Source organism: Geotrypetes seraphini, chromosome 15, assembly GCF_902459505.1.
Source record: "Geotrypetes seraphini chromosome 15, aGeoSer1.1, whole genome shotgun sequence".
Taxonomy (NCBI): domain Eukaryota; kingdom Metazoa; phylum Chordata; class Amphibia; order Gymnophiona; family Dermophiidae; genus Geotrypetes; species Geotrypetes seraphini.
This window is the reverse complement of record NC_047098.1, coordinates 441,127-467,659: the sequence shown is the minus strand read 5'-3', so window position 1 is coordinate 467,659 and position 26,533 is coordinate 441,127. Positions and strand designations below refer to the sequence as shown.

Below are 26,533 nucleotides of genomic sequence, written 5' to 3'. Positions count from 1 at the left end.
CTACGCCAATAGTCATCAACCAGCTTAAGTGATACACCACCCTTTTAAGCTTTTGTCTTTGCTGCCAAATTTAGCCAGCGAGCCACTGAATATCGGCAGATAGCCAGCTATGTGCTCTATAGATGGCCGAGAGCTGTTTCCATCCATCTAAATGATGCTGAATATCGAGCCCAAAGAGATAAAACACGTACTTATCTGGCTTTCCCATCAGCATGAGACGGAGAAGACATTTGTTAGCAGACTGGATCTCGTCCTCCTTTACACGGATGAGCCTCTGCAAGGCCTGACACCAGTCCTGGGCGACTGCTACATTCAGGTTCTACAAGAGAGCAAAATCACCCAGCATTTACACAGGGACACCTTGGACACGGTAGCATGGCATCTCTGCTCCTGCAGAACTACAACGCCGTTGTGCTCCTGCAGGGGACATTCTCTACTGCAGATGACACAGCATCAACTACCCATAAGATGCAACTGTTAAGAGTTATATTTACTCATATTCCAACATAAAAATTAAAACTGTACATAATTAAGGCCCCCTTTTATCAAGCCACGTTAGGGTTTTTTTTATCGCAAGTCACTGTGGTAAAAGCTCTGACGCACATAGGAATTCTATGAGTCGGCGATTTTACCGCAGCATCCTGCGATAAAAACCCCTTACGCAGCTTGAAAAAAGGGGCCGGAATCATTACAATATATACAAAACCCAGTGAGAATGATAATAGGAAGACCTTGAAACTGAAACCTAAATGTTTGGAATCCTTTTCAAGTGATTTGGATATTTGTGCTAACCGGAACTCTTTGAACAGTGGCAAAGAGATCTAGGGGCAGAGTTACGAGGAATGATCTGATTCGCAAACCAGATGGACAGGACTGAAGGGGCCCCAGGTATAAAAAAGGAGATGGGCCCCCTATAACACCATCTCTCCCAAAGTAGTGAGGATGGGGGAGGAGGAAGAAAACCTGTTACAGTAAATCCAAAGAAATAATAGAAATAGAAACTCAAATGAACATTTCTATTACGTGACCTATTCCAATAAATAAATTCAGAAACCCCACCCATTTTTTTCTACTTTTGTTGTCTGAGCATTACTTTTGTCTCAGTATCTCTTATCTTTCTTTTCCAGGGTGTCCTATCCTTTTGATATTTCTTCTCTTTTTATGTTTACCATCTATCTTCTCCCTGTGTCCTTATCCTTCCTATCTAGTGTCTCCTCTATGTGTCACTGTCTCTATCTTCCTACCATGTTCAGCATCCTCCCTCTGTGTCCTTATTCCTCCCCTTATGTCCCTGTCCCTCCCTATGTCCAGCTTCTTTCTTCTCTTTTCCTTTCCTCCCATCAGCGTCTATCTCCTTTCATTCCTTCATTGGTCTCTCATTCTTTCTCTCCTGGTCCAATCCAATCCTTCTGACTTTCTTCCCACTGCTTCTCTCCTGTCTTCCTCCATCCAGCATTTCCTCCCACTCTTCCCCCTCCCCTTTGCTCCAGGTCTGTCTTTCTTCCCCCTATTTCTCCCTTCCTAGGTCCCCTCTTTTTCCCTTCCCTCATGGTCTCACTGAATTCAGAAATTCATCAGTGGCCACTATCTGGATAACAGTATTCAGTATCTGGCTTTAATTCAGTCATAATAATTAGCCTTTAAAAAAGAAATAAAACCACCCACTGATCAGAGTGGCAAGAGGTCAAGAACCAAAGCCCAACCACCGAGACAGAGGTCAGCAGTCAGTGGAAGAGCCTGTCTAACTTTAAGTAGCTAATGCATTTGCTTGAACTGTGGTAGTAATCTGCGGCTCATCACTAAATGTCCACTTTCATGTCAATGCTTGAGCAGTGGTCAGCTCAGGTACTGACAGGAGGAGCTGAAATTAAAAATAACCCCCCCCCCAAGCATGCCAGGGAATTCATCAGCTCCACTCCTCCTCCCTCCCATCCACCCCCCGCTGACACTCTTCCCACCCACCCCCCAAACATATCCCCCTCCTGACCCAACCTCCCTAATATTAAAAAAGATGCCCTGGTAAACTAGTGGCCCCCTGGCTCCTCTCCTACACCCCCAACACACAAATTCCTTGGTAGTCTAGTGAACCCCCCACCCACCCCATGATTCCAAGCCAAGGCACCCTGACCCTGTTTCTTTCTGAACACACTACCAACCATCCACCAATTTATCCATACTCATCACCTCTCGCCTAGATTACTGCAACTTGCTTCTCACAGGTCTTCCACTTAACCATCTCTCTCCCCTTCAATATTCTGCTGCATGACTTATATTCTGCCAGTGTCGCTTTGCTCTCATCAACACCTTATTGGCTCCCTATCCATTTCTGCAAACAGTTCAAACTCCTCTTATTGACTTACAAGTGCATTCACTCTCTTATTTCTTCCTATACTGCTTCCCGGGAACTCCGTTCATCGAGCAAGTCTCTCTTATCTGTAGCCTCCTTCTCTACTGCCAACTCCAGACTCCGACCCTTCTATCTTGTTGCACTTTATACCTGGAACAGACTGTCTGAACCAGTACATCAAGCTCCGTCTCTGGCAGAATTCAATCTAGGCTAAACTCCTAACTTCCACTCATTTGTAAAGTACCCATGTCTGTTTTATTATTCCCTCTGTGAGAAATTCCCTAACCCCTATTTGTCCTGTTGGGATGTACTAGGTGGGACCAGTTTGTCATATAAAGGAATTTATCTTTTCCCATAGTAAAATTATACAACTTCAGCGTTAAGTGCGTGGCATGTTTTCTGCATAAGCCCAGAGAAAGAAGGGGCTGGGAGGTGGGAAGGAGAGGGCAGCTACAAATATTAGATTAGAAGGTTGGAGGTTCTCACAGGTGTAGAGAAAGAAGTTTGGAAAGAGGGTTGGGGACCTCTCTAGTACCTGGTAGGTTCCATGAAGTGTTCCGATAAGTTGTGTAATGTGTTCAACCACCTGCAAATCTTTTCGAACATCCTGAAGTTCCTGGAAGAGCCGAGGAGGGCCCAAGCACAACTTATCTGGTGAAGAGACAGAGAAAGTTGCTGTATAATATGTGATTGGTTGCGTAATAAATGGAGACTTACTTCAGGTGGAAAATCCCCATCATTGTGTAGGGATGGGAGATAACAGTAAGAGCCCTCTACTGTAGAGGGAGGGTTAGAAGTGACATGGTGAAGAATGAGGTCTCCTGGACACAGGTGGAGCAACACTCTCCTGGTAACGCCTGACCTCTCTGCTATACTGAGGTCTCTGTGTCAAAGCTTACTTTTGAGGTGCTTGATGGACTTAGGCGTCAGTGGGAAACCTCAGCGTATCCTCTGAAAGGGACCATGTTCTGACACTTGGCTTGCCTACATTTAGTCTGACAGAATAAAGAGATCAAAGACTAAGGGACTGCTATATCTTCATAAGCAATATACAGCTTATTATTTATCTGGTGAGAAATCAAATATCAGAATAGCTCCATCAGCCCAGGCTGAAACTAAATTCCCCAAAATGTACAGCTTTGTGGCTGTCATCTACTGTGATATCACAGATTTCAGGCTTTGGTGGGGAAGGCTGGTGAGGTGGCTCCCAAAAGAAAAGCACTAACCAGAAGACATATGAAATTGCATTTATTAAAATGTTACAGAAAAATACCATAGAATAGAATTGGAGTGAGGAGATAATAGAAAGAAGGAGGTTTTGAGGGGGGGAGGGAATATGGTGGGAGAGAGCATGGGAGTGAAAACACTAAGGAAAGAGGATGTCAGGGAAGAAGAAATCCGCAGGGGGGGGAGCAGAGTGGAGGAATAGGCTAATAGTCAAGGCAGTGGCCTGAGAACCAGGTTCAATTCCTACTGCAGCTCCTTCTGACTATGGACAACTCACTTAACCTCTATCTAATATGGAAACCATTTTGATTGTAAGCCTAGAAAGGCAGTAAATCAAGCCCTATTCCCTTTCCCTAGAGAGAGAGAAAAGCCTAGGAGAGAGGAAGAGCCTAGGAGAGGGAGATGAGTACAGAGGATGGTGGGAAAGAGCTTGGTGTCCACTCCTCCTCTATTTTACCACACCTGGACAATGGAAGAGACTCTCTACACACTCTGCTGTATGACGGAGTAACTGGAAATCTCTGCACTTCCTCTCTCCCTCCCAGGGCTCAGACATATATCATGGAGCAGTTAGGACTGATCGTGCTGGGCAGGATAGTGGAATGGGGGATGAAAAAATGGGATAGGCTGAGGCTGGGGTGCAGTAGGATTTGTTTATTACTAGACTTATGCACTAGTGGGGGAGTGGCAAGTGCTGCCTTACTTACTGTGATACAGGCCGGATGACGAGGACTTCTTGGCACCTGTACATTTATCTCCGGTATTCTCCTTCTCGTAAGCATTGCTCTCCTGTCCAACCTCCAGCACTTGCACCTGAGGAAGTGATGCACTCCATTTTAGCAGGTAGCGAGGGCCCAATGGAACCAGGCTGCTGATGTCCAGCTGACCCCTGTGAGTGGAGGCCAGGCTCATTACCACAAAGAAGGATTTATTCTTATACAAGTCTTCTGGTATATGTGAAGAGGAAACAGGGACCTCCAGATCAAGCACAGAAATCACTGACCCCCCCAGAGCCACCAAGATATACATCACACTCATCCCAGGCCACCAGGGATTAGGGCCAGTCACATAAGCCTAGGATCCAACATGGACTGGGAGACAAGAGCCAGTCAAATCACCTCCACATTGGAGAGCTGGGAATCAGTGTACAGAGACTGCTGGACATATGGAAGGGTGAGGGAGAGGTGCTGCTGGACATAGGAGGAGGGAAGTGGAAGGGAAAAGAGGTACTCCTGGACATGGAGAAGGGAGAGGGAGAGGTGCTGCTGGACAGGGGAGGAGGGAAAGGGAAGGGAGTAGAGGTACTCCTGGAGATGGGGAAGTGAGAGGGAGAGGTGCTGCTGGACAGGGGAGGAGGGAAAGGGAAGGTAGAGGAGAGGAAGTTCTGCTGGATATGGGGGAGGGAAGGGAAAGGGAGAAGATGTACTGCTGGATAGGGGAGGAGGGAAGAGAAAGGGAGAAGATGTACTGCTGGACAGGGGAGGAGGGAAGGGGAGAAAAGGTACTCCTTGACATGGGGAAGGGAGAGGAAGTGGTGCTGCTGGACAGGCAAGGAGGGAAAGGGAAGGGAGAAGAGATACTCCTGAACATGGGGAAGGGAAAGGAAAAGTGCTGCTGGACTTGAAGGAGAAGAGGAGGGAAGGGAGAGGTGCTGCATGCAGTAGGGGAGGGTGAAATGGTGGGGAGAAAGCATATTAGTTTGGATGGACCATTCAGGTCTTTATCTGCCGTCATTTACTAACTTACCACGAGACCAAGCATATCATATTCCTGTCACTCAAGCACTCTCGCACAGAGAGTGGGAATGATGCTAAATACTACAGGGCTACTGATTTTCTCCCTGGCTACTCTCACCCTTACAGTGCACAGGAGCACATACAACTGGTGTATTTCTGACCTCATTGTGTCAAAGCTGAGGAACTTCCTTTAGGGTCAGTGACTTACTTGAAGTTGATGTTGGCACAAACTAGGATGTCGTTTAGCAGGAAGACCTTGCGTTCCTTGGACTTGATCAGCTGCCCGCGGTCGCCGTACACGTTTTCTGTCAGAGTTTCACACAATAGCAACTGGCGCTGGCCTGAGCTCAGCATCTGTAGAGAAAATATAAAGTGAGAAATTTATATTTAAAAAAAAGGCTGCTATTACCATGTTGTACACAGCACTGTACAGATACACATAAGAGACCATCCCCTCCCTGTAGAGCTTCCAATTTCCTCAACACAACATAAGAACATGCCATATCGGGACACATTGAAGGTCTGTCAAATCAAGTATCCTGGTCACAAGTACTAGGCAAGATCCAAAAAAGTAAAACAGATTTTATACAGCTTATCCTAGGAATAAGTAGTCGATTTCCACAAGTTCATCTTAATAATGTTTATGGACTTTTCCTTTAGGAAGTTAGCCAAACATTTTTTTTTAAACCCTGCAAAACTAACTGCCTTTACATTCTCTGGCAACAAATTCGAGTTTAATATTACGTTGAGTGAAGAAATATTTTCTTCGGTTTGTTCTAAATCTATCACTTAGTAGTTTCATGGCATGGCACCTTGTCCTAGTATTTTTGAAAATAGTAAACAAGCGATTCACATCTACCCTTTCCACTCCGTTCAGAATTTTATAGACCTCTAACATATCACCCCTGAGCTGTCTCTTCTCCAATCTGAAAAGCCCTAGCTACTTTAGCTTTTCTTTATGTTATAAAGCAGCGGTCCCCGCACTGACCCCTAGGGAACCCCACTATTTACCCTTCTCCATTGAGAATATTAACCATTTAAACCCACTCTCTGTTTTCTGTCTTTCAAACAGTTCTTAATCCATAATAGGACATTAGCTCCTATCCTGTTCTGCCATCATACTCTGTTTCTATGTTTCTATCCCATGACTTTTTAATTTCCTCAGAAGTCTTTCATGAGGTACTTTGTCAAAAAACATATGGATTTGGGTACTTGGCACTGTACAGTCTCCTAGACCATAATTCGGGCCTGCAGCCTCTTCTAACCTTCAAAATTAAAATCCTCAAGCCAAGTGCAAAATGGAAACCAGAAGAATCATCAAAAGAGAAAGGGGTAGAAAAAGTGAGTTCCCAGATAAAGGAGAGAATTTTTTTCAGTACATTTAAAATAAAAATCCTCTACTTGCATTGGTGCAACTTCCTCCACTCCATCAAACTACAAATCTCAGCCAAAGGGTGTCCTCATGTTAGCAGGCTGAAGCACCCCAGTACAGTAAGCTGGCAGAGGTGAAAAATGGCCAGGCAGCTGCCTTGCATGCAGTGCTACTGCCACCTGGTGGTAAGTGCAGGGAACACTGGATTTGGATTTTAGATTTATCTATGAACAGAAGCCCTGTCCGGCTACCACAGCGAGCCAATAGGAAGCTCAGCCCTTTTACCTTGTGCAGGCTGCTGCGGTCACTAACACTTTTGGTCAGCTGCTGAATCTCAGCCACCTGGTCAGCAACTCGCTTCTGCTCATTTAGTTTCTCTGCCAGGGTCTCCAGTTCAGTGAGTGCCAGCTGCAGTGAGAGGCGATCTGCATGGCCTTTGGGGCTGTTCTTCAGCATGTCCTGGAAAGCAAAGCAAGAAAACCACAGTGACCACAAGCACAGAACATTCTGGAGACATTCATTCATAGAGACATAGGTACAGACAAAGATGAAGGAAATTTGTTTTACATTTTTATTTATATTTTCAAACAGTACAACCTGGTGCGAAAGATGCCACGTTACGCTATTCAATCTTCCCCTCCGCCAGATGATCAGTGGTTGGTTAAAATCTCCCAATCTGTAATGCATTTAGCAGCCCTCATCTCCTTCCAATCAAGGGATTGTCTCTTAATCTGTCCCGTCCAGATTTTGATACTTTATGAAACGTGACAAAGTGGCCTTGACAAATAGCAGTCAACCGTGACATAAGACAGAGGCAATTCTACTCAACGTTTCCATTTTCAGTTATGTGTTTTCGCTGCATTCGTTGCCAGCCATTATTTTTGTGCTTTTAAAGAGAACTTATTTCAATACTTGGATATATGGATTAATACATCTAGGGTTTTATCATTTAACAAGACTCCTGAGGCAGGCCTTCTTGGGCCGAAGCACGATTGTGTCGAGTCTGCTTTAAAATAAAAGGATTGGGAACCATCTGGTCTCCGTTGTTGTTTGTGTGCTTGATCATATAAACCCAGAGTTGTCCCTGGAAGGCAAGATTACCAGACAGAAACTGACTTATTTTGGACAAGTGATGAGGGCGAGTTCACTAGAAAAGGAATGGCCAGTGGTAAAAGGACACAGGGTTGTCCAAAGACTCGTTGGCTGGATACCATTAAGAATGACACGAGAATGAATATCAAGCAATTGAAAGAAGGAAGCATGGCGAGGACTGTCCTACAGAGGATCCGAGGGTCGGACAAGACTGATGCATTTAATGACTAAACGAATTGCCTAGAGGAGTTTCATTTTATCTTTATATCTTTTGAGAGTTTTTGTCCCTCCCCTTCCTATTTTTGACCTTAATTGTCTTTCTTTTTATTAATCAGATTGTTAGTTAGGTTTGTCTCCCCTAATTTTGTAATTTTATAGATTTGTTCATCGCTTAGAATTTGGAATAAGCGATTAATCAAATTTTATAATAAACTTGAAACTTAATAGAACTTCTGTTTTTGTTCCAACAGGCGGACAAGCTCTGTTACCTCCCATCACTCTTTTGGTTGCCTGGAATGGCTTCCTTGTGGAAGTGGTGGAGGCGAAAAGCATATCTGAATTCAAGAAAGCTTGGGAAAAGTACATTGGATCTGTAAAGGAGAGGAGGAGATAGTAGATGGCATGGTTAGGCCAGAGGGTCTTTATCTGCCTTCATTTTTCTGTTTCTAAATCTTCTGCACTATCCCTTCTATGCTGCCTCAGACTTTATGTTTACATTCTCCACGTAGCAAACGCCACTATTCCCTGAAATGCTTAATGACCTCATTACCATACATTTTAATGCAACGTGTGGCCAAGTCTTCTGCATGAGCTAACGCCAGCGCTCCATCCTTCTTCGTATTAACTGGCCATGTAGATCCCGTGTCAACTGCACAGTCAGCCCCATGGGAAGAGTCAGCCCATTTTGCTCCAAATGTTTCCCTGTTGTTCCAGGTTCAAAATCTTCAGAAAGGGTCACGCAAACCTCTGCGCATTCCTTTCCCTGAGCAAATCTAAAAGGGAAGTTACATACCTTTCCCCTTAAGAATTATGATGTCTGCTGGTTATACCAGTCATAGACTTTGCCACTACCCATAACTCATGAATTTAAGTTTCAGTGTACTCCACTCTATATATTTGTCTCTCATCGCTCCAATGTCTTTGGTAGGTTCAATAAAATACACACCATCATTTTAAATCAAGCCATAGATGAGAATGATAAATAACTGTAAAACTAACAATAACATGTGAATAATACTTTAAAAAACCAGATGTCAACAAATTATGACTTTGATCTTAACTTAGGGCAAAGAAGGCTTTTTCACACTCATTGTTCTCCTGAAATCAAACATATCACACATCACCCAAAGTTCAGCCATCTAAGGGTGTTAACTTTCTACCCTTTGACTGGAGCTCCCTTAAAAGCTGCTACACCTTCAATGCAAGCCTGAACTGCAAAGGAAATGCAAGGATTAGTGCCTTAAAAATCAACCGCTTTTAAAAATAACTTGTGACTCACTTATGCAGTGAGAAGCCAGATTTATAAAGGTGTCAAGTTGAAAGACACCTTCAGCAAAACAAAAATGCATTTAAAATCAGTAGCAAAGCATAATGTCAACTCAGTTTAATCTAGTTTGTTACTTGCTATTTCAAGCAAAACAACAAAGTGGTCAACAATTTCATTAAAATCACAAATTCAAGGCGAAAAGCCACTACCCATAGAACAGCTCACCAAATGCTGAGTCAAAGAAATAGGTCTTTCGACCCTTTTGAAATTTTTCACAGGACGTCCTCATCTGCAGATATGCAGGTAAAGCAGCATCAACAAGAAAAGAGGCAACCAGCTCACTGGCAGCTGACCCTAGCTCCAAGAGCTCCAAGGACAGCGGCCAGCATGTGGTCAAATGCAAGAAGCAGCAGAAAACGCCAGACTTGGCGCAGCTTACCTGAAGCAGGAGGATGAACTGCGGGAATCTCTGGATGGGTTTCACCATCAGTCCATAGAGCGTGACTCTGTCCGCACTGGCTGCCTGTTTCCTCTGCAAAACACAGAGAGAGGAAGGCCGTCGGAGGGGGGGGGTTACATAAACCCAGAAAGTGACCAGGAAAAAGGGGTGAAATTACCCAACCTTTGGCCTAATAATCTATTGAAATTAAGTCCCCCTATCTTTTGTAAACTGTTTGAAACAATGGTGAATGAGGTGAGTGAGAAGAATAGAGGGAGAACCTGTCCCTTACAGACCGGAGTCAAATGTAATTTCCAGTATGCCTCTGACAATGGTTTCTGATTAATCTTAGCTATCTTTGCACCTGGACTTATTGTATAGCTTAAGCTGTCCATCTTAAGCCCCAGACATTAACACATCTTAGCACCTCTTCACTGCAAGTTCCTTTCTTACCTTTAAGCACTGATTTAGCTGTTTTCAATGACATTCCCTAAGGTCAGACATGAATGATATGGTCTCCAATAGGCCTTTGCCAACCGAAAATGCTAAGGCTGACAATGACATAGTAATAACTGAAGTTATGTATGTAAATGCTGTAATCCGCTTAGATTTTAAGTGGAATATAAATTTTTACAATAAATAAAATAAAAATAACTCGGAAGAGAGTAGCTTTGAGGGGGGGAAGAAATGTTTCAAATAAATAAGTCAATTCATGTGCAAATTACACATATGCTTTGACCTGACGGCTTCTGGATTATTGTTTCCTGCTAGGAGTAAGCACGAGCTCATGAAATAAGCGGAATGAAGGCACCGTTGGCTTCCATTAGGCCCCCAAACACAGTCCCCTTCCCCCTCCCACCCTGCACCACCCCCCATGGAGTCCATAAAGAGAGAGCTACCACTTGAGGCATTGTGTCACCAACCTTCAAGAAGTCCAGGAAGGATGGCTTGCTCAGGCAGGCCTTCTTAATCAGCGACATGGCATTCGTAAAGTTATTCACGTAGTCACTGTACACATCTAGCACCATTGATTTGGAGAACTAGAAGTTGACGGAAAAGACAGATACTCAGTGGTTGAGAAGAAAAAAAAGATTTCACCAAAGGAACTTCATGGAAATACCTTTAAAACAAATAGGAGGAAATCATTTTTCACTCAATGAATAAGGTACTAAGGATGTGGTATGTGTTTAGCGTAGCTAGGTTTAAAAAAAGGTTTGGATGAGTTCCTGGAGGAAAAGTCTGCTATTGAGACACACATGGGGGGCGCCATTGATTGCCCAGTAGCATGGAATGTTACTATTTGGGCTTCTGCCACTACTTGTGACCTGGATTGCCCTCTGTGGAAACAGGATATGGGCTAGATGGATCTTTGGTCTGACCCAGTAGGCCTAGTCTTATGTTCCTCATTGTGCCAAGGAGCAGATCTGCAGAAGCGATAAAAGCAGGTACACTGAAAAGCTGTGTCTCCTTTGCACAATCATTACACGGGTGTCACAGGTGCATAGATTGGGCAGGGCTGTAATACACAGATATAATTGATCTGACATGAAAGTACATGATACGTGTACACTTTTGCTCTACTGGGCATCATTCAACTGTCTTTTTGGTACAGGCACATGGGCATTTCCCTCAGGTGCTTTGTTATGAAATCAGCAGCCAAAACAGAAGTAGACTCGTGACACACCACATGGCAGCTAACTCAGAATGGTGCTCTAGCCACAGCAGTGGTAAACGTATCGATGCTGTCTCTGAATTTATAGATAAAGGGGCATTTTCAAAAAGTTGCCCCCCCCCCATCCATCTCACAGTCAATTTCATACAGGAAAAACATCCACATTTTCTGTTTGAAAATGGCTGCAAGTGGATGTTTTTGTGCTGATAACGTCGCAAATAAATAGCCATTTTCCAAAATGAAACATCCAACTTCTGAACGGCAAATAAAGAGGGAATCATTTTGAGAAAAATGGCCAGCCAGACATCCATGCAGAGGAGTAGCTTAGTGGCTATTGCGGTGGACTTTAAAGAAAAGGTCTCTGGTTCCAATCCAACTGTGACTCTTCAGGAACAGAAAAATATCTACCGTACTTGAATGTCCATCACTTGCAGGTGGCTGATATATTTCTGTTTCCCCTGTCATACAACCTGGTTTTGCTTTCAGGGGAGAGGGAGGTAGACGGTAGCCACTGGGGAATTACGGAGGGATCAATTCCTTAATCAGATGACCTCTCTCAGGTATTCTTTCCCCTTTCAACCCCAATGTATTATGTAACATCCTTCTTCTTGCATTTTGTAATTCTCTGATTGTCCAGCCTTCTTTCTATGTGAACCACCTAGAAGTCAGTTTGACTATGGCGGTATAGAAAAATAAAGTTAGTAGTAGTACACAGGGCAAGGAGAATTTGAAGCAATTATGCCTGACTTGAGATCTTTGCATTGGTTGCTGGTATTTTTGCTTTAAGTTGTTATCATCTTTCAAGTGGTTCTTGGGCTGGCTCCATTTTAGTTAAGGCAACTCTGAGCAGCATGGATTGCTATCGGTGGAACATCATTTTTAGGCAAAGTATGCTGTCACAAGAGAACAGACTCACCATTATGGCTTAAGACATACTTCTTTCTTCAAGTTTTTCACGGCTAAAGGATCCTAGTTTTGTGGCTGATTTGGGTAGGTGCAGAGGGGATTTCTCTCCGTTTTCTTATGTGTTTTTATAATATTTTCTATAGACAATAAGCGGGTTAGAAATGTGTGAACTAAATAATGAAAACCTCACCCATTAACTTCACCAATGTAAATGCATTATTTTAAAAACTGGATGTTTATTTACCCAATGTGGTATATCAAAGATAAAATAAATTTGGATACGTTATATATCCGTTGCCACTTAAATATTTGTGTTATATAAAGCACAGCTGAATTTCGCTGCTCTCCAGACCTTAAACTCCACATAAATTCTGGCCCTACAGACACTTGAATGGTTAAAATTTGTTATTACCCATGAGCTGAAAAGTTCTGTTAAATAATTTATGTGGCTGGTACCTGCTGCCCACTACATAAGTAACCATACATAGATGGTCCCATGAGTCACTCTTGAAATCTACACATAAGAACAGCCTTACTGGGTCAGACCAATAGTCCATCAAACCCAGTAGCCCGTTCTCACGGTGGCCAATCCAAGTCACTAGTGCCTGGCCAAAACCTAAGGAGTAGCAATATTCCATGCTACCGGTACAGAGCAAGCAGTGGTTTCCCCTATGTCTTTCTCAATAACAGACTATGGACTTTTCCTCCAGGAACTTGTCCAAACCTTTCTTAAAACCAGCTATGCCATCCGCTCTTACCACATCCTCTGGCAACGTGTTGCAGAGCTTAACTATTCTCTGAGTGAAAAAAAAATGTCCTCCAATTGGTTTTAAAACTATTTCCCTGTCACTTCATCAAGTATCCCCTAGTCTTTGCAATTTTTGATGGAGTGAAAAATTGATCCACTTGTACCCATTCTACTCCACTCAGGATTTTGTAGACTTCAATTATATCTCCCCTCAGCTGTCTTTTTACCAAGCTGAAGAGCCCTAACCGTTTTAGGCTCTCCTTCCACATCACTTACCGAAGCTACAAAGATATCTCCAATTTTCTCAACTGTGTCCCATTCAGCCACCCGAGAAGAGAGGGCGATGTGGAAGATGGAGTGACACTGCAGGATCTCCTTCAGGCGGAAGAAAATCAGCTGACACTTCCTTGGACTTAACAACTTGGGCTCCATCTCCATCAGTGGATTACGATAATCCTGTATAAGGAAAGAAAAGCTGATGGTTTCCAGTTCTCACCTTCACTGTTCCCAACCCCTGCAACCACATAGAAATTAGCCAATGATGTTCTGACCTGGTCAGACCTTCTAACTGTCTTCCGTGTGGAGATAAGATTATCAGAAAAAGGTATCATGGGATGTTGCTACTATCTGGATTTCTACCAGGTCCTTCTGACCTAAATTGGCTACTGTTGGAAGTAGGATTCTAGACTAGATGGATCATTGGTCTGACCCAGTATGATTAATCTTATTCTGGCTTGGTGGCTTAATGCAAGTAGTGACATTTCCCATACCTGCTTTGAAGGTTCTGTTCAGAGTCCTTGAGGGGACACAGTCCCATTCTGCAATGGTGACATCTAGTGGTTAAACTTACTGTCCACGATTGCATTGTTCTAGAGTAGGGAAGGGCAAGTTACAACCTTGTTGGGTTTTCAAGATTTCTACAATGAATGTGCATACAGTAGAAGCAGGTCATGTAAACAGATCTTATGTACATTCATTGTGGAAATCTTGAAAACCCAACAGGGTTGTGGCCACCCTTGTTCTAATCTAGAAGGTACATTAGTGCACAACCCAAAACTAAATCTGTCAGTGCAAAGACTGGACTAAATGAGTTGGGAGAATACTCCGGGCCATTCAAATGAAGGCTCCTGAATGCGTAATCCCATTCCCAGCAGATTCTGGTGATATTTGAGCTGGAATCAGGAGGGATTGGACAGGGAAATATGGTTATTACCAGTTTAACAATCAGCCCAGTGGTTAGAGCTGAGAACCAGAGAAGCCTACACTAAAATTCAAATTATTTTGTCAAAACTCCAGATATGAAACAAATTCTATGTCCCGTTGGAACAGACAAATACCCATCATTCGCTCTGAGCTATGGTTTTGGAAGCTTGTAGAAGACAATACCCCACCTTGGACAGAGTATTAATCTCTTGTAAAAGCAGCCCAGGAACACCTAGTTAACCTCCCTTTTACAAAACCGCACAGGAGATTTTTAGCGCTGGCCGGTGTTCTGAATGCTGTACGCTGCGCTGATGCTCACAGGAACTCTATGACTGTCGGAGCAGCGCAGAGCATTCAGTGTGGTGGACGGCGCTAAAAACCTCTTGCGTGGTTTTGTAAAAGGGAAGGTAAATTAACTAATATCTAAAGTTAGGTAAAGGAAGACCTCAGTAGGCCCTATCCTAATTTCACAACCAACCCCCCAATTGTGTCAAACAGGGGGAATTCCAGACAGAACTGACTTCATAGCAGAGGAGGAAAAGCCTGAGACTCCAACTGGACAGATTATTCAAAAGGAGAAACCTCATTGGCCTAAAAACCTCTTCCTACTCTCAGTAAATTCTGTGCGCTTTAAACACTGTTCATTAAGGAATTATGTTCACTAAATATATCTTTTCAACCCAGCCCAAAATTTAAGGGTTGAAATTGAAGGCCCTTGTTAAATGTCGGTTTCTCCTTTTGAAACATGAAACGGCAGGTTGGGGTCTGAGGTTTTTCCTCAGTTCTGTCTCGAATGCCCCCTGTTTGACACAATTGCTTATAAGGTGAACACTGTGCACCCCTTAGCCTGCAGTTTATTCATGGTTCCCCAATGGAATCTGCTGCTGTGGCCCATCTCTGAAAAGGACCCTCTTCCAATCTCACCTGCAGGATCCGCTTCAAGGCCTCAATATAGCTGTTTTCACTCTGCACAATCGAACCCATGATATGACGTCGTACTACCTAAGACCCAGAAAGAACCAGTTGAAAGCGTGAATAAAGCAAAACATCTCATTCCTCAACCCTTCACAGTCAAAATAGAAGCAGGGTTTTATTAGTTGCAGTCTAGTTCCTGCCAAAGAAATATTACCAGTGGACAAGTATTTTTCTCATATAGGTGCATGGCGTAATTCTATAATACTACTACTACTACTATTAATTATTTCTATAACGCTACCAGACACACGCAGCGCTGTACAGAATCACAAAGAGTAAGAAAACTGTAAGCTCTTTGGAGCAGGAACTATCTCCCTCCTTCTAAAACTATTACTCTTCATGCTGATACTATGCTCCCTCACTAATTGTATTCTGTACTCTCTGTCTGTTCAGTGTCTTCCTCTCCATTTGTATTCTGTATTTGCTGGAGGGAAGAAAGGGATTGCAGAAGAGAGGTGTGGGAGAGGAGAGAGATGCCAGACCAATGGGGGTGAAAGGAGAGATGGAAGGGGGAGGCATACAGTTTCTGGAAAGGGCATAGGAGAGAAGATGCCATATGGGAGCAGAGAGATGGCAGACAGTGGATGGAAGGAAGAGAGTAACAAGAAGATGAGGAAAGCAGAAACCAGAGAAGACAAAGGTAGAACAAAAATTTTCTATTTATTTATTGCTTTAGGAGACATATGTCACTGTTTCTGTGGTGTTGCATTTTATGCAGAGTCCAGCTTCTTGCTGGTTCAATTTAACCTTTGTCTATGTATTTCTATTTTATCCCCCCTTTTATAAAACTGTGAAGTGTTTTTTCGCGGTAGCCATGGTGGTAGCAGCTCTGATGCTCAGAATTCTATGAGTGTCAGAGCTGTTACCACCGTGGCTAAAATCCACACTACAGTTTTGTAAAAGAGTGAGGGGTTAGTTTGTGATGACATATTCCATACTAGGCGAAGGTGTTTTCTGTGTTCTGTGTGTTCGAAAGACAATGTTTTCTGTTAGGATTGACGGTGTAGGATTGATCTGTACTAGTCTGGCTTATTTAGTTTTACAATGGGTGTATTGATGTTGTACTGCTCACTGAATATGTAAGATGCTGCCTTTTCCTAGGTACTCATGTGTGACGTGTGGCTTGTTACTAAAAATCATGTTTTTCGTACAGATGGGGGGGTGCCAAAAAATGATGGGTGCCGGGTGTCACATATGCTAGGTACGCCACTGGTTGAACATAAGTTCTTCTTCCCCCAGAGAGTGGTTGAAAACTGGAACGCTCTTCCAGAGTCTGTCATAGGGGAAAACACAAAGTTAGACAAGTTCCTGCTGAACAAGGACGTGCGCCGATAGGGCTAGTCTCAGTTAGGGCACCGGTCTTTGACCAGAGGGCCGCCACCTGAGCGGACTGCTGGGTACGATGGACCACTGGTCTGACCCAGCAGCGGTAATTCTTATGTAACATCTGGGGTCACAGCAGAACCAAGTTCATGAATAGCTGATGTTTGCTGATTTGGTTAGTAATGGAGGATCTTCTAGTTTGCCTCAGGGAGGCTTTGTATTCCCACTGAAGAAGCCTAAATTGAACCAGAGCAGCAGTAACTTTCTGCTTTCCTGAAAGACCACCTAAGACTTCTAAGAGCTGGAGAAAATGGAAATGAAAGTATATGAAGCACCAGATCATCCAAGTCAAGAAGCGAAAGCAGAAAGTTTGACATATAAAAGAAATAAGGAAGTTAAAATATAGTTTCAGAATTCATTAAAATGAATTGTGGAACATACCGAAGAAACACTTAAGAAATCAGGCTAGAAAAGCCAAATGAATCAAAAATAGGGAAGTAAGATGTGTGTCTGGCAGCCTGATGCAGGAGAAATATAAAGACAGCACCAAACCGCTAATGAAGGATCCTTGTGCTGACCCAGCAGACTGGTTCTGATGTAGTAGGAAGGTGAAACGAATGGAAGGAAGTCATTTGATTGTTAAAAACAGAAATTTAAGGGAAGCTTTAGCTTCTAACAGAGATTGTCTCTCTTTAACACTAACCTGTTGGGGGGTTAAACCCTCTGGCATGGGCCCCAGCTGTAAAGGAGGATGCTTTAGCTCCGACTCACTGACCTCGAGGAACCCCATATCTTCCTCTTCAGAGTCCCCTGAAAAGCAAGAAGGTCAGAGGTCAGAGGTCAGGTCTGGACGAAGAAGGGTGGGGGAGGGGCCATAACTGAGAGGGACCTTCTCACCCGGCAAACTGGACAAGAACCAGAGGAGCAAAAACTGGTCTTTTCACTCCTATCATTATCCTTAGGAGACCCGGATTAAAGTACATGGAGGAAAATAAAGCAAAGCTAAACGGTGAAACCCTGTCACATTTGCTAAATTACCCTGTTATCTTGCTTCTCCTCAGCCCATAAGTAAATAGAAACACACTCAGCCCCATCTGCACAATGTTGTAGGAATCCTACTGCTCTCCAGATCTTTCTGGCTATTTAGGATTTTTTAAAAAGTTTACTCCTGGGGGGGATTCTGGGCAACTGGGCAATGCATAATTGCAAGGAACTTCCCCTCCACCAAATTTTGCACCTTCTCATGCAGAAATCTCCAGCTCCCTCCCTCTCATGATGGAGAGGAGTTGGCGCATGTCTTCTTCCTCTGCCATCTTGGTCCTCACCGTTCCTTTCCACTGCACAGCTTTGAAGAGGAGTTCTGTGTTCTTTGAATGTCATTGGGGTCATATGTGTTATCTGAATGTTCTTCCATGCTGCCTCTTATGGTATGGTTCATATTGTACTGACATTTATCATTTCTGTCATATGGTTATTCTGTGGTGCTGTGAAATGTGTAGACTCATATTTTTTATACTGTTTCATGGTCATTCTATTATTAAGTTTCCATTAGAGAATGACATGGGGACAAATTTGTCCCTGTCCTCACAGGAACTCAATTTTCCTGTCTCCACAAGTTTTGTCCCTGTCCCTGCCTCATTCCTGTAAGCTCTGCCTTAACCACACAAGCCTCAAACAATTATGATTTTAAAGTGTTTGAGGCTTGTGCAGACAAGGACAGAGCTTGCAGGAATGGGGCAGGGACGTGAAAAGAACTCACCGGGACAGGAAAATGAGTTTCCGTGGGGACAGGGAAAAATTGGTCCCCATGTCATTCTCCAGTTTCACTTTGCTGTTTCTAAGTTTATCTCATTTGATCATTTTACTGTTCTTATGCTGTTAGCAAAACTGTGCCAGCTGTACAACACTTTGGGTGATTCTCTTCACAAAGGTGGTTAATAAATCCCAATAAAGAAATTTTAAAACCCAAGACACAAAAATGGGGTTTTAGCTCATTTGCATGGCTGGATCGGAAAATGGGCAATCGACAAGGAAAACATGCCGTGGGCCGTTTTGTGCATCAGGTCGGTAACAGCAATCATCGCTAAAGCTGGGAAAACAGGTCTCGTGACGATGGTTGACTTTAGTACATCTCCCAGTAAGATCTAGGAGCCCTTTTACTAAAGATGTGATCAATTAGCATTTCGTTTCCGTGTACTAAGCTTTATAAAAGGGTCCTTAATTTGAAAGCCAGAAGGAATTTCAAGCAGATTTCTTTGTGAGGAACGTGAAACACACATAAGCAAATAAGGGAACTTTTGAGAAATAACAGGCTGAAAGGACGAAGAGTCTTGTACTTTCTGCGCAGAGACAGGAAGCCAATGTTCACTAATCAATAAAGGAGAAACACCACCCTCTGTCATAATGATACAGACTATGGGGCACAGGGAAACACAATTGAGAAGTGAAGTGGAAATCACAGCTCAGCAGTAACGGGTAGGACTTGGGATGTGTTACCTGCGGAGGAGAAATCTCTGCTTCCCACCAACCGCTGATCATCGGAAGAGTTTCTTTTCTTTTTCATCCTCCACATTTTCTCCTTCTCTGTAAACTGAGCATAGAATTTCCCTCCCATCCAACTTCCCTTCAAACCCTCTGCTTCCTGTCTTCTGTTGTGACATTATTTGACACATTTAAGAGTTAAATTGCAGGGGAAGTTTGTTATTCAGATCAGGCATTCTTTAACTCTTTGGATTTGGAGAGATTTGTGGCCAGAGAAATTATCTGGTTTTAGCATTTTTCAAATCATAACTTAGGACAACCTCATATTTCTCCTAGATAAATCACAGTATATATTTTTGTCTTTTCATTAAAAAAACAAAACCCCAAAATTGCACAATCAAGGATAGCTGATTGTGAACATAAACCTTTCAGTTTCTCACAATGGAAACTACTGTACATAATTTCCAATCTCAAGATAGAAACATAGAAACATAGAAGATTACGGCAGATAAAGGCCATAGCCCACCAGGTCTGCCCACTCTACTGACCCAGCCCCAAGTCTACTATCCTAGGGATCCCACTCCTGGTGACAGGTTCCCTTGGCTTAACCCTCTAAGGGATCCCACATGGGCATCCCATTTGCTCTTAAATTCTTGCACGCTGTTTGCCTCGATCACCTGCATCGGGAGCTCATTCCAAGGATCAACCATGTCGCCATGAAATTTCCCGCCCCTGAGTTTAAGCGGATGCCCTCTTGTGGCTGAGGGTCCTTTGAGAAAGAGAATCTCTTCTTCCATCTCGATACGGCCAGTAATATACTTAAATGTCTCAATCAAATTTTTCAGCCTTTCCTCGTATGATAGATCCTTGAGCCCCGAGACCATCCTGGTGGCCATCCGTTGCACCGACTCTACTCTCAGCACATCTTTTTGGTAGTGTGGCAATAAAGAGCCTGGAAGCCAACCAGCTGTGATCATCTTACTACTCCTTATCATTTCTATAGTGCTGCAAGGCGTATGCAGCATTGTCCATAGAAACATAGAAAAATGATGGCAGAAAAGGGCTATAGCCCATCAAGTCTGCCCACTCCACTGACCCACTCCCCTAAGTCTACTCTCCTAGAGACCCCACCTAATGACCCAATTCCCTAACTTGACCTTCGTAGGGATCCTACTCTACTGACCCACCCCCCTAAGTCTATTCTCCTAGAGACCCCACCTAATGACCCAATTCCCTAACTCAACCGCCGTAGGCATCCCACATAGGCATCCAATTTATTCTTAAAGTCTGGCACGCTGTTGGCCTCGATCAAAAGACTGAAGTGCCATTGTAGACAATATGCTGAAATCTTCTGCCTAGTGTGCTAGGAATTATTAGGAAACAGATGATAAATAAAACCATGAATATTTTAATGCCTCTGTATTACATTCAGTTTTGATCACCCATATCTCAGACTTAGAAAAGGTTCAAAGAAGAGCGACCAAGGTGATAAAGGGGGATGGACCTCCTCTTGTATGAGGAAATACTAAAAAGGTTAGGGCTCTTCAGCTTGGAAAAGAGAGGGCTGAGGGGAGATACGATTGAGGTCTACAAGTTTATTCAAGTTTCAAGTTTATTCATATTATTTGATTTTTACCTTAAAACCTGCCTTCAAACACCCCAACGCCAGCTCCAAACTAGTGTTAGGTTTTCAGCAGTAAAGGAGGCTTTGTTTTATGCATTGTTCTGAGCATTGGGGAGGGAATAGCAAATAACCTCATTAACATCCATTTGAGTAGATTTAAATACTATCTGCGCTAATCTTTTGGTGCGCACATTGCATCCTGTGCTACAGCCCTCTGAACATTCTGCACTAATTGGTTCTAGCGCCAACGTTAGGTTCTGAGCATCAGTCTAGTATTCTGGTATAACAAAATCGACAGAGGCAAGGAGCACCTTTCAGAGGAACCAATTTATTGAGGCAGGAGCTTTTGAGGACCAGAGTCCATTTTATCCAATAACAGCTGTGTGGTTCAGTTAACTGACAACTGTGGTGAATGAGATGTAACAAAGACGTGATCTCAGAATAGTTAAGTCCATTCTCACCAGTAGAGTGCCATAAATCCACTGTCTTTATTCAGGCCTAGTGTGATGGTATTAAGCTTTCTGAAGAGTTCCAATTCATCAGTTTCACAAGGAGTGTCACTTTGAAATTGATTTGTAGGAGTACGATAATCTTGAGATCAGATAGAGAGTGTCCTGGAAGACTGAAGTGTTCTCCGTTTATTCTGTTTCTTAGGGAATGACTTGCTTATCCTACAGAGATTGCAGATGTTGGAAGAAGTGTAGGTAAATGAGGCCCAGAGGTTGTATTTGATGTTGATGAGTCCTGTGACAATGTTGGCCAGAGGAAAATAGAACAATCTCACTGCGCCTTAGCTTTATCTTCTCTTAGAGCTTCATTTCCTCATCCACTACCAAGTCCTACCAACCCACCTTCTCCGTCAGCAATCCCCTACTGTCTTTGACCCAACTGTCTTAAGCACTTTCTGAGACCCACATCCTGTGCACTTGATACTGTTCCCTCAACCTGGTTAGAGCTGATTATTCATGGGTTACCCCATTTAGGGGTAAGTTTGATCTCCAACAGTCCATTTGAAGATTATGTCCCCAATACATGGAAAAAAGCTGTTATTTGTCCCATTCCAAAACAACCCACTAGTGACTTAGCTCGACCAATCTTTTCCAAATTAACAGAACCAGTCATCTTTGAGCAATTTACCTCTATTGTAGATAAAACTCAAGTACTCCATCCCAGGCAATCAGGCTTTCGTACTGGCCCCAGTATAGAGACAATCATTACTGCCCTTTTAAGTGAGGTTCATTCAGTTTTTGAGATAGGAGGATTGTTCTATTAGTTTCATTAGACCTTTCCATGGTCTCGACACTCAGCTCTACATCCCAATGACAGTTTATGGTCTGCTGTCAAGAAGAACCCCTATTTCTGCCCACGCTTCCCACTCCCTAGCACATATATGGTCATCTTTTAATTTCTGCAACTCATGCTTTTTTAATGAAACTGATATCCTTCACCCGGGACACCACTTGGCTGTTTGACCCCATCCTTTTGAATATTGTCTTTATCTATTATCTGGAGATAGGAATAAATCGTATATTGTAGACACCTGCTGGACTTGCAGCCTCCTAGAAGTGGCAGATGCCTGGCTTTAGCCCACACTTACCTACAGTTTCCTTGCGGTGCAGAAAGTGTACTTTCCGCATGACAGCAATTCTGGTCTTCTCCAAACCATCCTTTGTGCCGCTTTTCGCTGCCTTCATTAGTTGCGTCATCTAAGGATCGCAAGAGAAGAGAGGTTCATTCATTAACAAAATTAAGAACATGGTAAAACCTTTACAACCACAGTTGCCCCAAATGACAGGACTACTCAGTAAGCCAGGAACGCAGCTCTACAGTGTGACATCTCTCTATACCAGGGGTGGCCAACTCCGGCCCTCGAGGGCCGTAATCCAGTCGGGTTTTCAGGATTTCCCCAGTGAATTTGCATGAGAACTATTTGCCTGCACTGCTTCCATTGTATGCATATTGATCTCATGCATATTCATTGGGAAATCCTGAAAACCTGAACTGACGAGGGCCGAAGTTGGGCACCCCTGCTCTATACCATGAGGACACCATAACTCAGTGCAACTAATCCCCAACAGAGAACAACCTGATGTAAAAGATGTCAGCAGGTAACAAGTACAAGGGTCCATTTATTGCAATATCGTAACTGTTATTACATTTACTTCCATAGCTCCAACTACAAAGTAAATACCTAAATACAGTATAATATGTAGAAAGGCAATATTTCAAATTCCATCCCCTTGCCCTTTAAAGCCTTGACGAAGTCCCTCAGGTCTTATGGTTGTCTGTTCAGAATCAGAGGCTAAGAAGCTTTCATTTTGATAGAACTTTGTTTTCATAAGAATTTATATAATAGTTCAGATATATATAATCCACTTTAGGATATTTTCTGCTTATCCCATATCTTCTTGCCTCAACCACTTGATAAGGAGCAGGGTGAGGGCCCTGAAGCCGTTGAAGAGGAAGAGGAGGAGAAGGAGGCTGAGGTTCTGGAAGCAACTGAGGAGGAGGAGGGAGGTGCAGGGTGAGGTTGGGGAAGAGGAGCACAGCACAGATTCCAGGAGAAAAGGCTTCGTAATGTGTGAAGGAGGGCAAATACCTTCCAATCATATTTCTGCTTCGGTTCCTGCATGTCTTTGTCCCTGAATTTTATAGTCATGAGGTCCCTCTTAGTCCTGAGGTGCATCTCCTTTAGCCTAGTCCGGTCTGCTGAAAGCTGAGCAGTGAAGCAGGCAGGGCAGCGTAAGAAATGGGAGAAAAGGCAGAGAAAAAGATTCAGGTGAAAGTAGCCAAGAAGGAAAGCAGGAAGTCAGCTCACCACGGCATGCAAGAGTCAAATGTCCTCTATCATTTATTACTGGGATATAAGACTCCTGGCCCATCACCTTTCAACACTCCTGCTAGACTCCCTGTTTCAACACTTTCCCTGGTGGCTCCCCCAGTAGCTTTTAAATGTTGAGTTTAAAGTAGGAAAGAGTGAACATTAAGGGGTAAAACTCAATTTCATTTTGATTATTGCACTTTCCCAGAGAGTGGTGCCTTCAAGTACATCCATTACCATTTAAGAGTTAAAACATGGTGGGAGGACAGTGGTTCATGGTCACTCACTTAATTGAGAGTGATCTCCACAAAATTCATGAACCCCCTGGCTCAGAGACCATTCTCTCTTTCTCTAGGTCCTTCAGAACATGAGATTTCATGGGGTCCTGATGAGGACTAGTGACATTAGACAGGTCCAATGGGAAGCAACAGAAAAGGAGCATGCTCTGTGCCCTTTGGCTCAACTGAGGGGAGCAGAAGAGTAGCACAGCAGCCTGAGAACCTGGGGAATTGAAGCTGATTCCCACTACAGCTCCTTATGACTCTGGGCAAGTCAGTTAACCTTCCAAAGCTCCAACTAAGAACATAAGAATAGCCCAATGGTCCATCAAGCCCAGTTCTCACAGTGGCCAATCCAGGTCCCTAGTACCTGGCCACAACCCTAGGAGTAGCAACATTCCATTGTACCGATCCAGGGCAAGCAGAGGCTTCCCCCATGTCTTAACAACAGACTATGGACTTTTCCTCCAGGAATTTGTCCAAACCTTTCTTAAAATCAGCAACGCAAACTGCTTTGATGGAAACTAGAGAAAGGCAGTATTTCAAATTCCATCCCTTTCCCTTTAAACCCTTGAAGAAGTTCCACAGGACTGATGGCTTTCTGATCAAAATCAGAGGCTGTTTGCCCGCCAGGATAGATGCCAAAGAAATGATCTCCTTTAACCACCGAGCTATACGAAAGACTTTTCCTGGGACTTGCAAAGAGAACAAATACATAGTTCAGTCTTCAAAATTCATTAGTGACCTTTAGATACTTGATAAGAACTTGGTGGATAACAGACAGAATATTCCTTGTATTACTCTCTGCAGGAGGAAGGAAGAATCAAGGGCTAATTAACATGAAAAGGGGAAATCACTTTAGACAGAAAGAAGGGAACAATCCTGCTTCCAAAAAGCTAAGAAAAGCATCCCTACTAGAAAAAGCTTGAACTTCTGAGACTCTCCTCTTCTCAAGTACTAGATTTGAGATTCCATTGTGAACAAACAGGTCAAAAAAGAGGTTGGAGATTATTCTCTCCCCTCAAGGATCTGACCACATCTGAGTGCGCTGCCAAGGAGGAATTGATCAAGCGGCCCCTGTAGTAAGCAAGGCTGCCACATGCACCTTCAAGGAGTTTAGGACCAGACCCTTCTTAAATCCTTCTTGAAGGAAGGCCAGAATACATGCTAAAGAAGATTTAAAAGGGCTTAGAGCTCTCTGAATATCATGCTTCAAAACTCTCCAAACCTGAACATAAACTGTCAAACTAGATTGCTCTAGGCCAGGAAGCAAAGATGTAATAATTTCATTAGAATATCCTTTCTTTCTTAATCTTTATCACTCAAGAGCAAGGCCATAAGACCAAAGCAAGATGGGTCGCCCTGGTAAAGAAGACCTCTGCATGTAGACGCATGAGATTTGCATGTCCAGATCTTCTTGGCCAATTGGTCTCTTACAATAACCTTGTCCAGATGATGAGCCATTTCATGAACAATTCTTCTTAGCAACAGCCAGGCAGGAAATACACACAGAAGAGGATTCTGAGGGCAAGGCTGAAACAGGGCATCTAAGCCCTGTGAACCAACCTCTAAAGAATTTGGGAACTTCAGTATTGTTTCTCTTGACCATGAGGTTCATCAGAGAAATAATCCACTTTGATATTATTAAAGAAAATGCCTGGTTAGAAAATTCCCCTTCTCTGGAATCCAAGGAGTTTCTGCTTAGAGAATCTACATTGTGTGCCGCCAAGAAGAAGAGGCAAGTCTGCAGCTCTAGAGAGATACTCCAAGTCCCTCCTTGCCTTTTGTTGTAAGACACCATTGATGCACTATAATCCCAAGCTAAGGGTTCCAGAGGTGCAAAAAGTGACATATTTCAGACTGAAGCTTGCATTTTCTGGAAGCAGGAAGGAAAGTTCGCCAGGCCTTGGTGCTGAATGGAACATCTAAGTACTCAATGGACTGCAAGGGTGTCAACTGACTCTTAATAAAGTTGACCATCCAATCTAGCAACTGAAGGCCCAATACTACTTGGAATGTAGTGTTTAAGCCAGGGTTGTCCAATCTTTTGGCTTCCCTGGGCCGCATTGGCCGAAAAAAATGTTTCTGGAGCCGCACAAACGCTGCAGCAAGACAGAGAAGGGAGCCAGCAAGACGGTAAACACGCGGGGGCAGCAGAGGAAAACACTGCATCACTCTCGACCAGGGCCGCACAAAATACTTCATGGCGCCGCAGGTTGGACACCTCTGGTTTAAGCTTTCCTGAATAAACAAGGCCCTAATCAGCCGGTCATCTAGATAGGGATGTACTCTGATTCTCTTGTGGTGCAGGAAGCCGCTACATAACCTTTGTAAAGGTCTGAGGGCTGTCGAGAGGCCAAGCTGCACAGAAATCTGTCTTCCATCTGCTAGAGATAGATTACTAAATTCAAGCAGCTGCACAGGTCCTCTTATGGCAGAGTTTAATTGTGTTCTCTATCCCCACCTGCTGGTAGACGGGTATAACCCACACATTCTGAACTGATCCTCTAGTTATGTTAAGGAACAGTGCTTTACATGGATACATAATAGACCAGGGGTCTCAAAGTCCCTCCTTGAGGGCCACGATCCAGTTGGGTTTTCAGGATTTCCCCAATGAATATGCATGATATCTATGTGCATGCACTGCTTTCAATGCATATTCATTGGGGAAATCCTGAAAACCCAACTGGATTCCGGCCCTCAAGTAGGGACTTTGAGATCCCTGTAATAGACAGTCTGTGCTTCATGGAGTTTGTAATCTAATCAAGACAGAGTGACAAAACATATAAAGAACAAATTAGAT

General features: G+C 43.4%; 1 protein-coding gene across 7 annotated transcripts in view; it reads right to left on the bottom strand.

Annotated features, from left to right (window-relative positions):
- ARHGEF10L (Rho guanine nucleotide exchange factor 10 like) overlaps positions 1 to 26,533 on the bottom strand; it is a 104,702-nt gene that overhangs the window by 41,037 nt on the left and 37,132 nt on the right. For 6 of the 7 annotated variants that reach the window (XM_033921439.1, XM_033921433.1, XM_033921435.1 and 3 more), the window contains 12 exons: positions 23,231 to 23,347; positions 22,229 to 22,337; positions 17,230 to 17,336; positions 15,153 to 15,230; positions 13,302 to 13,481; positions 10,623 to 10,739; positions 9,700 to 9,792; positions 6,968 to 7,141; positions 5,519 to 5,664; positions 4,282 to 4,463; positions 2,883 to 2,998; positions 192 to 319 (listed from right to left, as the gene is read on the bottom strand). In XM_033921439.1, coding sequence (XP_033777330.1) covers positions 192 to 319; positions 2,883 to 2,998; positions 4,282 to 4,463; positions 5,519 to 5,664; positions 6,968 to 7,141; positions 9,700 to 9,792; positions 10,623 to 10,739; positions 13,302 to 13,481; positions 15,153 to 15,230; positions 17,230 to 17,336; positions 22,229 to 22,337; positions 23,231 to 23,347 — 1,547 coding nt within the window. The remainder of the gene's footprint in view (positions 1 to 191; positions 320 to 2,882; positions 2,999 to 4,281; positions 4,464 to 5,518; positions 5,665 to 6,967; positions 7,142 to 9,699; positions 9,793 to 10,622; positions 10,740 to 13,301; positions 13,482 to 15,152; positions 15,231 to 17,229; positions 17,337 to 22,228; positions 22,338 to 23,230; positions 23,348 to 26,533) is intronic. The other variant, XM_033921436.1, reaches the window with a different exon arrangement.